At 46.6% G+C, this 11,305-nt stretch overlaps 2 protein-coding genes across 4 annotated transcripts in view; both read left to right on the top strand.

Annotated features, from left to right (window-relative positions):
• Window positions 1–374: 374 nt before the first annotated feature.
• KCTD14 (potassium channel tetramerization domain containing 14) lies at window positions 375–4,972 on the top strand. Of its 2 annotated transcripts, none has more exons than XM_050333025.1 (2): window positions 375–617; window positions 3,204–4,972. In XM_050333025.1, exons 1-2 carry the CDS (start codon window positions 558–560, stop codon window positions 3,873–3,875), a joined length of 732 nt encoding a protein of 243 aa, XP_050188982.1. In that variant the 5' UTR covers window positions 375–557; the 3' UTR covers window positions 3,876–4,972. The 2 variants fall into 2 exon arrangements, with proteins under 2 accessions (XP_050188982.1, XP_050188981.1); XM_050333024.1 differs by having other exon boundaries at window positions 375–626.
• A 1,997-nt stretch (window positions 4,973–6,969) lies between these two features.
• The window catches only part of INTS4 (integrator complex subunit 4), a 37,714-nt gene continuing 33,378 nt past the window's right edge, over window positions 6,970–11,305 (top strand). Inside the window, exons 1-5 of one of the 2 annotated variants that reach the window (XM_050331235.1) lie at window positions 6,970–7,092; window positions 7,765–7,959; window positions 9,728–9,845; window positions 10,537–10,643; window positions 10,855–11,040. In XM_050331235.1, coding sequence (XP_050187192.1) covers window positions 7,039–7,092; window positions 7,765–7,959; window positions 9,728–9,845; window positions 10,537–10,643; window positions 10,855–11,040 — 660 coding nt within the window. In that variant the 5' untranslated portion in view covers window positions 6,970–7,038. The remainder of the gene's footprint in view (window positions 7,093–7,764; window positions 7,960–9,727; window positions 9,846–10,536; window positions 10,644–10,854; window positions 11,041–11,305) is intronic. The other variant, XM_050331236.1, reaches the window with a different exon arrangement.

Below are 11,305 nucleotides of genomic sequence, written 5' to 3'. Positions count from 1 at the left end.
CACCTTAAATAGGTTGTAGACACCCTGATCAGTCATCAGTGGGAATGACAAATGGGATCAGCAGGATAAACTGTGCCTTAAAATAGCAGTGCATGGAGGAAAAAAAGCTGTGAAAATGTTTACTGGTTTTGAGACAACCAGTTGTCAAGGCAGAGGCAGACACACAGGCACATGTTTCAGGTGCTCCTCATTTGGAACGGATTGTTTGGCACTTAGTCACCACACCGATAGCATTGCAGGAGGTGTGCGCTGGCAGCCAGCCCAAGTCCACCCTGCACCTTGCTGGCTGCCAGAAAACTAATGAGCAAATACTTCCGCTTTCAGGTTGTTCCCTCCCCTCTCCCTACACCTGTAACTAGTACCAGGGCTGTGGCTGGAGCTAACTGGAGCCTGCGGGGCAGCAGCTGGGCTAGGAGCGTGGAAAGACTGACCCAACAGAGAAAGACCAAGTGAAAGAGGCTTGGAGCACGGCCGGGAGCCACCTTGCGTGTAGGGCAGGACCCTAGCACGGAGCAGCAGGTTTTCCCAAACAGCTGAGCCCTCAGTTCCTGGGAAAGATGAGTATTTCGTCGGAGCATAAGCCCCTCAGGAAGCAGGTCACCGGTAGCCTGCATACGGTGAGTAAGGTACAGGCTCAAGGGCACAATCTCCTCGCATGGGATCAAAGCACCCCCTTTGGGCTACATTTGAGTGGTTTTTTCCCCCACCTGTTATTCTGAAGACACCAGGGTTTGCCAGAAGTATGACTAAGGAGAAGATTCTAGTTAAACAGCTGTGTCTGACTCTGGCCTCTTCGGACTTATTTGCTTACAGAAGGGCCAAGTCCCTCACAGGTATACAAGGTCTGGCAACAGCAAATAACCAGATTGGTTCTTCTCCTTAGATAAGAAGTGGAATTCAATTAATAGGAACTGTAATTGGTCAGATCCCTAAATAAAAGCCTCCTGTGGCTTTGGGGGGGTTTTCAATAATTCTTATGAGTTTCTAATGATGCAAAAGCTGCCCTGTGTTGTTAACATGCAGAATCATCAGGTGGGAGCAGTAGTTTTTCTGCCTATTATGAGAATTAGTGGCAATTTCAGACAAGCAGCATTTTACTAGTCAGAAATCATTGATGAGATGATTTCCTTTTCCTCTCCTCTGCCCTCAAGTCTGTTGCTAACCAGTTTATCTTCTCTGCTATAGCTGTACAGTCTCTCCTCCAGATCTCCCTGCCTTTAAAAACCCAACCTTCTTGTGTTGCATTTTTCAGGTGTAGGTGATAAAATGTTCCCCAGGGAGGTAACTGTTCTACAGATTAATAAACTAGGGCACAAATAGGGGAATGACTTTCCTAAGAGCCACCTTGCTGGCTGGTTACAGAACTGGAAATCAGCTGGTGCCATCTCTCCCAGTCCCCTGGGAACCAGTTTGGTGTTAGGCCAAAATCATTAATCAAGATATGTGAACATAAAATTAGTTAGGCTACTGTATTAACGAAGAACATGTTATCTCTTTGTATTAGTGACAAACAGCATGAAACAACTGACATGCCATATGAAAAAGGAGCAAAGTCTCAAGAGCATGAGACCCTCCTGTCAAATGATCCATGCTGGGGAGAGCTGTTGGTATCACTTGGACTAATGGCAAATTTCCAAATGACAGACTTTATTACAGAAACAGCTTTGGGCTGTGTTCTTCAGTGGTAATCACAAGATAGTCTCAGGCAGAATAATGTTTGTCACTGATCCCAGGGTAAACGATTGCCCTCGAGATGAAACCACCAGACTAGTCCAAGGCAATATCCCAGTTGGGTCTTTGGCCTGAATCTTCCATTACTTCCCTGGGTTGCTTAGGCTGTGAGCAAATTTCTGCTAAATCTGAGAGTTTTCTGCTCTTTAAAGGGAAGATTTACCCCTGTGCCAGGTTGTCTGTTCCTAGTTCCTTCCTTTTGTCAGCTCTTGCTAAATCCTCTGTGAGCCAACGCAGCTCAATAAGATGAAAGAGAAGCAGAGTTGGCAGGAGGTGAGCAACAGAAACACATAGGTAGGTAAAGGGACAGAAACAGAAGAGGGCAGCAGGAGCCCCCCCTTCTCTTGGTATGAACTGTGAGATGAGCTCACGTCACCCCATGGGTTTGTACCCGTGGGATACAGCTAAGCACTTAAGTACACACTTCACTTGAGGCATGTGACTAGCAGCACTGAGGCAGATCCTTGCGTGATCGGATCCAAGAAAGCGCAGGTGAGCTCCTGGAAAATAGGGCTGTTTATTGACTCACGCCTTCCCAATGGCAGGTGTGGCCCTGGCCAGGCTTGTGACTTGCATTACAGCAGTGACGGTGGGGGGGGGAAAGGGCTGCCTTATTTCTTCCCTCTTCTTTTTGTCTGCTGAGAATTACATAAAATGACCAAGTGCAAAGGGAAACTGTTAAAATTCTTCAGCACTGAACTGTCAGGAAGGTCAGACTAGACACTAGGTCCAGCTTTCCAGGCCTTCAGGCCTCCTCCAATTCAGAAAATGGTGTTAATGCACAGGGAGAAAAAAAATCCAAAGAAACCGACAAACTTTAAATTCTTCCCTCTTAAATCCATGTCAGTTGCATGAATTATTCCCTTTACTTCCTAGCTAAAGCTATCATACATTTCTTTAGGTGCTTTGCTAAACAACTTCTGTCCAGAACCTCTGACATGCTGGATTTTTTTCAGTGTTTGTGACTTTAGTTTGTAGTGTTTGTACTTTTAGTTCCTCCTTTGAAAAGAACAGCTTAGGTGGTAAGAATGAAGTGGCACAACTTTGGGCTCTATCCCTGTCCCTCTGCACATGGGGAGGGTGAGAGCTCACACACTGCTCTTGCTGTAAGGACAATGGCCCCAGGGACAGCACTTGTGTGGGACATGGGAGATCAGTGTTGAATCCTGTAGTCACTCGCAGCTTCCCTGGGTAGGGTACTTCTTTTCCCTCTTCTCCCCTGAGAAAACAACACTTTCCTACATCCCAAAGATGCAGTGAGGACTTAGCCATTTAGAAATGTTCAAGTCTCTGCTGCTCTGATTGCAAGGGCTGTATAAGCATCATGCATCTGCTTTTAATAATAAATGCGGTGGATGTTCCAATCTGAGATAGGAGCTCATACTACTTTTCACACCATCATTCCAACTCCTATGCTGTTGGCCTCAGACAAGTAACATACATGGCTTTTTGTCTCCTTGTGATACTTGCAGTTGTCACCAATCGTGGAGTTAAATGTTGGTGGGGAGATGTACACGACAACACTGAGCACCTTAAAGAAACACCCTGGCTCCAAGCTGGCAGAGATGTTCACCGGCCAGCCCAAACTCAGGACTGACTCTGAAGGGAGGTTCTTCATTGACAGGCCAGGCACCTACTTCAAATACATCTTGGAGTACCTGCGCAGTAACCAAGTGCCCACCCAGTGCATCCAGGATGTCTACAAGGAGGCACTGTTCTATGACATAGAACCTCTCATCAAGCAGCTAGAGGACTCCCCACAGATCTTTGGGGAGCTTGTGGCAAGGAAGCAGTTTCTGGCTCGTGTGCCCAACTACAGTGAGAACATTGAGCTGATGATCCGCATCGCGAGGGCAGAAGCGGTTGCATCCCGCCGGTCCAGTGTCATTGTATGTGTGGTCAGAACTGAGGAGGACGCGGCCAGGTGTCAGGATGCCCTGAACAGTTTGGACATGGATAAAAAATCTGTGGTGAAGTTTGGCCCCTGGAAGGCTGCGCCAAGTATTTCTGACCTGCTGGACTGCATTCAAATGGATGTTGAAGCCAAAGGGTATAAAATATCCTTTCAGCCCCATATTGCGGAAAAAGGTTTTCGCTTCAAATCACATGACTTCTTCTACAAGTTCCTGTTCACCTGGTGGTAGCAAAGTGCCATCATTGGTGGGGAATGGAAGGAAGCAATTATTAAAACAAATTGGCCTGGGCCATAGAGACTAAGCCATAGACTACCAGAGAGACAGGAAGAAATGCATGGGTCAATGAAAGGATCTCCTTCAGCTGTTTGCCAAATTAAATTAAAGCACTTAAGAGTTACTATTTTCTTGGGCTTTAGGGGATAACTTTTTAGGGTATTTAAAAAGTACCAGAAAAATGAAGATTTTTACTCTTTCAGTGTTGCTGACTATTCTTTAAATTCAGAGACATGGATCTGTGGATTGAACCAACCTCACTCAACCTGAAAGAAATGAATAATTCCAAATGTGTCTCATGGACATGTACAGTTGGTCTCTTGGTGCAAATGAGAACAGATCACACATGTGAAAATCTTGACAGAAATAGTGACATTAACACATGCTCAAATTAAATTTGGCTTCTTAATGAGAAGGTAAAAGCTCTTCTTCTCCCTGCTTTCCACACTAGAACCTCGATTAAAAAGAAGGATTCAGTGTCTATGATCTCTTCTTATTCCTCCAGTAGACAGCCTGCTCTTTAGTTGATGTATTTATTACCATTATTTATTATTTATTCTGAAGGAAAGATAGAGAATCTCAGTAATGGTCCAGGATCAGCAAAAGGCAAAAATAGCATGACTGATGTGAGCAGTTTATAATCTAAGGACATGCACTCAACTCTCAGGCCACATAATTTTAATCTTTTTTTTTTAATGACATTCATTATTATTGTTATGATACTATTTCTAAATATACATGCTTCTGGAAGAATTGGGAAAACCCACCCTGATTCGATGGGAAGGAAGTGTTACTGAAGCAGTAGCCTGAAAATTCTCTTTTTTTACAGAACACAAGTTGGGTCTTAAATTGTGTTTTAAAAATCTTAGAATTTGAAAGTTTATTTTTATACTGAATATGTCTTGGTTTTAATCACTCTTAAAATCAGAATGGCTAATTTGCTAATGATTGTATTTCCTTTACTTCTTAGAAGATGGATTTCTTCCAGTTAAGGACAATAATCATGCAATCATAGGATGGTCCCTGAGATGTTAAATAAATAAGTTTTAAAAGCTTTCTGAGTCATGCAGAAGTGCTTTATTTACTTTTATTTACTTTATTTACTGACAGATTCTAAAGTCCTGAAGTTTTATCTTTGAGAAAATGGATTTGAATCATTCCTAATTGAGCCGAGTTTCAGACGTGCTCATCCTAGCATGGATTCCTTGACAGTGACAGTCATGAGTCATGCCATTGACTGCAAGGCACTTCTGCTGTAGGTGTGAGGGGACCCTCTGATACCTCTCACATTCCTAATCTTGGTAAGAACAGACACAGTCAGTGTCTGAGACGACAAAAAGTGTTAGAAAATTGGATCTTTTAATCCTAACCAAGCGGTTTGTGGTGCTTAGTCTAGAAGAAGAGAGATTGAAGAGGCCTCCCAGTAGGGATTTTTGTACATACTAAAGGTCAGAAAACTGGCTTAAGTCACAACACAGGAGATGAAAATTAGATATTAGGAAAAAACCAGCTGATTATAAGGTAGTTAAAGTATCAAACCAACCAACGTCCTAAGTCTACAGGACTGCTGCCATGAGAAATTTTAATTTGCACATACTCAAATCCTGTCTTCAGTTTTGGGCCCCTCTTGATAAGACAGACATTGAGGTGCTGGATTATGCTCAGAAAAGAGCAACAGAGGAAGGGCTGGAACACAAATCTGATGAGGAAGGGATGAGGGAGCTGGGGGTGCTTAGTCTGGAGACAAGGAGGCTAAGGGAGGACTTTCTCCTTCCCTACGAGTCCCTGAAAGGAGGTTGTGGTCAGGTGGGGGTTGGTCTGTTCTCCCAAGTGACAAGTGTCAGCAAAAGAGGAAATTACCTCAAGTTATGCCAGGAAGAATTAGAAAAAATTTATTCATTGAAAGGGTGGTTAGGCATTGGAACAGGCTGCCCAGGAAAATGGGAAAATCACCATCCCTGGAAGTGTTCAGAATATGTGCGAATGTGGCACTTGGAGAAATGGTTTAGTGGTGGGCTTGGCAATGTTGGGTTAACATTTGGTCTCAATGACCTTAGAGATCTTTTCCAACCTTAATGATTCTATGACTCTAATAGTTTCATCAAGGATGGTCTCATAAAACAGCACAGGCTTGAAGAGACATCAAAGGATCATCTGGTAGAGCCTCTGCTGGAAAAGGGAGCCTGAATGAGATTATTGAGCACTCTAACCTGTCATACAGTGAAAACTCCCAGTGATATGGACTCTACCACGTCCCTGGGGAGGTTCTTCCACTGAATGATGGTTCTCATTGCATAAAAACTATTTCTTATATTGAGAAAATTCTCCTGGTGCAACTTGCTCCTGTGGCCCCTTGTCTCATCTACACTGCTCCTCATGAAGAGAGAGACCCCATACATTTTTGTGGATGCCCTTTAGGCACAGGGAAGGCTATGCTGAGGTCCCCCTGGGGAGAAGAGACCCAGCTCCTTCAATCTTCCCTCTAAGGTAGTTTCTCCATATCTGTGATTGCCTCCCCAGCCCTCCTTTGGACCCATCAAACAAGAGGATGAGAGGAGACAGCTTTAAGCTGCGCCAGGATAGGTTTAGGTTGGATATTAGGAGGAATGTCCTCACAGAAGGGGTGATTAAAGACTGGAATGGGCTGCCCAGGGAGGTAGCGGAGTCAATGACCCCAGAGGTGTTTAAGGAAAGACTGGACATGGCACTTAGTGCCATGGTCTATTTGACAAGGTGGTGTTCAGTCACAGGTTGGAACTGATGATCCCAGAGGTCTTTTCCAGCCTAAGCGATTCTGCATTTCTATGATTCAGACCTTTCCCAAATCGCTTTGTCCCAAGGAGGTGACCGAACAGTGGCCACCTCTGGCTGCCTCTGGCCACACGGTGTCACAGGCGTGGCTGCTGCCAGGGGGCTCCTCAGCGCCAGGGCCTCCTTCCCCTCTGTTCCAAGGAGACACGTTTGAAGGCACACACAGGTCCATGTGCGTCTAACGCAACACCGGGTCACGTCACCGATACACAGATTTTTTATACTCCGGACGGAAAGAGCGGCCGCGCCGCCCGGCCCCTCCCCGCGGGCCGTTCCATGGTTCCCCTTCCGGGTCGGGCCCGGCGCCATGGCGGCGCACCTGAAGAAGCGGGTGTACGAGGAGTTCACCAAGGTGGTCCAGGTGGGTCCGCCCGGGCCGGGCCGGGCCGGGCCGGGCCGGGGCGGCCCCGAGCTCTGCCGTGCGGCGGGAGGTGCCGGCGGGTGAGACGAAGCTGCGGGGGAAACTCGCCGGCCCTGCCCGGGGCCAAGCCTGGGAGCGCCGCCCGCCCGCTGTGCCTCGTAGGGGGGTGTCCCGAGGGGGACTGGGGAGGAGAGGGCCGGGGCGGCCCCAGGTTTAGGGAAGCTGGAGCTGCCTGGAGGATAGAGGGCTGCGGGAGGGGGAAGGTGCTTCCTTCAGGAGCGAACGGGGGAGGGGTTCGCGGCTGCTGCGGGAGAGACACGGCTCTCCCCAGCCCGCGCCTGGGGAAGGAAGTACAGCGAGTTCCTGGGCTGCTCCAGGCCGGCGGGCGGAGGAGAAGTCGTGTGTGCCCTGGGTTGGTTGTCCGGTGTTGGAAGCAGAGGGGTTTGTCCCGGGCTGGGAGAGGCCGTGTGTCCCGGGCACAGGGGCTGCCCGGGCAGGACGGGAGCAGCCGCAGGGGGCTGAGTAGAGGTCTGGAGTTCCTTCCTGAGACAGGTGAGGGAGAGGCCAGTGACTGCCGTGGGACACGGGAGCTTCCTGAGGCTTCCCCGTGTTCAGTCTGGGCAGGAATGGGCCAGGATTTGCTGTTTCTAAGCCGTGTCCCTGTGTGCACAGCAGCAGCACGAGGACCTGTCCACCAAGAAGCTACGTCTGACCAAACCCAGCAAGTCGGCGGCGCTTCATGTCGACCTGTGCAAAGCCACCTCGCCTGCAGATGCCCTGCAGTACCTGCTCCAGTTTGCCAGGAAGCCCGTGGAAGTGGAGAGCGTGGAAGGGGTTGTCAGGATCCTGTTGGAGCATTATTACAAGGTGGTGAAGCTGGGAGCGAAGCATGCTTGCTCCTTTGGGTCTTGTTGTCTTGATGTCGGATGTGGAACAGGGAGTCTCAGGCTGCTGTGTTGCTGACTGTGTTGCCAACTGGGCTGTTGGGTGCCCTGTGTGAGGAGACCGAGCAACTGCAGCCCCTTACCCAAGTGATTTCTGATCACTTAGTCCCTTTGCTGATGGTTTCAGGAGCCTGTGACAAGGATGTGGCAATGTTATCACTGCCTGCATGGTTAGTCATAAGTTAACTTGACAAAGGACAAAAGAAATGTCAAGTTTTCTAGGGAGCCTGACTGTCCAGAGCTGTTTCAGCTTTATCTGAATCCTTCCTGACTGATGTTTCTTTCCTGCGCTCTTAATTTCCTCTAGCTAAAAACATTTTAGCTATTGCTTCTGCTGTGAAAAGGGGCACTTTTAGAATCATAGAATCATGGAATGGCTTGGGTTAAATGGATCTTAAAGATCATCCAGTTCCAATCCCCTGCCATGGGCAGGGACACCTTCCACTAGACCAGGTTGCTCAGAGCCCCATCCAGCCTGGCCTTGAACACTTCTAGGGATGGGACATCCACAGCTTCTCAGGGCAACCTGTTCCAGTGTCTCACCACCCTCACAGCAAAGAACCTCCTCCTAATATCTGATCTAAACCTACTGTCTTTCAGTTTAAATCCATTCCTCCTTGTCCTGTCTCTCCATGCCCTTGTGAAATGTCTTTCTCCATCTTTCTTTTAGGCTTCCTTGTAGGTACTGCAAGGCCATGATTAGGTCACCCCTAAACTGTCTCTTTTCCAGGCTGAACAGTCCCAATTCTCTCAGTCTTTCCTTGTAGGAGAGGTGCTCCATCCCACAGATATTAGATGATAAAATGATGCTTCTGAAAAACTTTTCAAGTGGCGTGTAGGGGACAGGGTACTGTGAGCTGGTGTTGCTGTAAATGATGTTGTGTCTTCAAACAGTGGCCTGAGGCAATCCTCAAAGTCCTTTCCTGATTTCAGAGGGTGGTTGGGATGAAGGGTCCGAGGCACCTTCACTTAACTGGTTTTTTGGTTGTGGAGAGAGCGATCAAACCTGCAAAGTCAAAGGAGAGCTTTCACTAATGTCCTGCCCATGAGTCAGTAGGAGGAAAAATTGCCCCCTGGAGTGGAAGGCTGCTTATTACTTGATTGTAACACTGCAGACATTGTTCGTAAGGCTATTAAAAGTGTCTTTATAAGTGCCTTTCCTAACTCACTGATTTCATCTGTACTCATGAAGGGGCTTGCCCTTTAATGAAAACAACGTGAGTAATGGAGAAAAAACACCAGATGTGTAAAACCCCCATACTGTGGAAATCCATGAATCCTACCACTGATGTGAGCAGTCTGATGACAGTACCTTTTGTTCAAGCACATAACTTTGACCCTGAAAAGAGAAAATGCTTCTCAGCTCAGTTGAGAAAGGAGCTACTCCCGTGGATGTCTCATGTGACAACCCTTTAAGTTAAGAAAACTCTTTAAGTTTTCAAACAGAATGAAGGTATTTTTGAGGAATTATGAGTAAAAGAATAATTTTGAAATGTAGTGAAAGCTGCCATGCAAACATTCTGGCATAGTTAAGTTTCTGTGGGGTGTGCTGTTGACATATGGAGGAGGAAGTAGTCTGACAGCAAAATTCAGATCTTCGTGCTGAATGATGTGTTGGTCCTGCCCTTCTGTAGCGTTGTATGTTCTTCAAACATGTAAAATGAATAAGGGTGTGTGTTGTTTCCTTCCAGGAGAATGATGCCTCTGTAAGATTGAAGATTGCATCCTTGCTGGGCCTGTTGTCGAAGACTGCAGGATTTTCCCCAGACTGCATTATGGATGATGCCATCAACACACTTCAAAATGAGAGTAAGTTTCCCTTTTCAGGTGGTGCTTGAGATCAAGGCAGAATCATGCTATCAAAGCATTTGGGACAGTGACAAGGCCTTACATCTGAAGTGTATGATTGGGAATTGCTGCTCAGGGTATTTATTTTCTGCTTTTGTGAATGAGGACAGACAATTGCGTGTTCTGAGGAGAAGAAAAATGTTCCTCAGACCTGCCTGCTGTATATCTTTGTTCTAAGGCAATGCAAAGTTCGCTTTTGCATCTCTGTGTGAGGGCTGTTGCTTATGAAGTTCTCTGTTCTATGGGATGGTCTTGTTTGAAGTGGAATCATGTTTGAAGAGGAGTCTTTCTGGTACCATGCTGCAGGCCAGCTCATCAGGCTGTATCAACAGGATTGTAGTCAGCAGGTCAAGGGAGGGGATTATTCCCTTTTGCTCAGCACTGGTTAGGCCACATCTGGAATACCGTATCCAGTTTTGGGCTCCCCAGTGCCAGATTAGTGCTGGTAAAATTGAGTGAGTTCAGCAGAACCACTGGGGTGGTTGAAGACTGGAGTATGTGACCACAAGGAGGAGCTGAGGGAGCTGGGCTTGTCCAGGCCTTGAAAGGAGAAGTTTTCAGGATGACCTTCCAACCTGGGTCACTCTGTGATCCTGTAGCTGGTAGGAGCTCAGTAAAGTGGTATTTAGCATTTCACTGTTTTGTTTTGCAGAGTCTCACCAAGTCCTCGCTCAGCTGCTGGACACCCTGTTGGTGATTGGCACAAAACTCCCTGAGAATCCATCTGTCAGGATGAGGCTGGTAGAGGTAGCCTGCAAGGTAAGATGGCCTTCAAGGAAAAACTACCACAAGAAAAAAAAGAAAGGTAGTCAGTATTTAAATTATTCTCATTTTTCTCAACCAACTTTTACAATAAGTGTTTTTTTAAGCATTTTTTAACTGCTGGGGAACTTAATGCCATAAGTTGTTTCAGAGGGGTGAGAGAACAATAAGAATCCAGTTACATCTACCATTTGCTTTTGTTCCACAGCATCTGACAGATTCTTCTCATGGTGTAAGAAATAAGTGTCTTCAGTTAATTGGCTGTCTTGGACCAGTGGAAAAAGGTGTTGCAAAAGAAGCTGAAAGCCAGGCAGCCAAAGATGTCCAGAAGATAATAGGAGATCATTTTAATGACCAGGACCCTCGTGTTAGGACTGCTGCTATAAAAGCCATGGTAAGTGTTGCTGGTACAGTGGAAGAAACAGTTTGGGGTTGTATAAGGAAGCTGGTGGGGGCTGCAAACTAATCCAGAGGTCTGGGTTAGAGATTATTTAATTAACTTAGTAACAGTCCATTTAGTGTGTCAAAATTACTTGGAAAAATAAGATGGGTCTCAAAATGTGAGAGTGATGTGAGATCTCAAAGGGCATTTGAGTGATTCATAATAACTTCTGTTTCAGCTATAGCTGAAGGAGCTTTTCAATTTGTTGACTCTTTTG

This window comes from Myiozetetes cayanensis, unplaced genomic scaffold, assembly GCF_022539395.1.
Source record: "Myiozetetes cayanensis isolate MyiCay16 unplaced genomic scaffold, myiCay2020 scf5-8, whole genome shotgun sequence".
In the NCBI taxonomy this organism is placed as follows: domain Eukaryota; kingdom Metazoa; phylum Chordata; class Aves; order Passeriformes; family Tyrannidae; genus Myiozetetes; species Myiozetetes cayanensis.
Note: the sequence above shows the minus strand (reverse complement) of the source record. Positions and strands in the feature narration are given on the sequence as shown.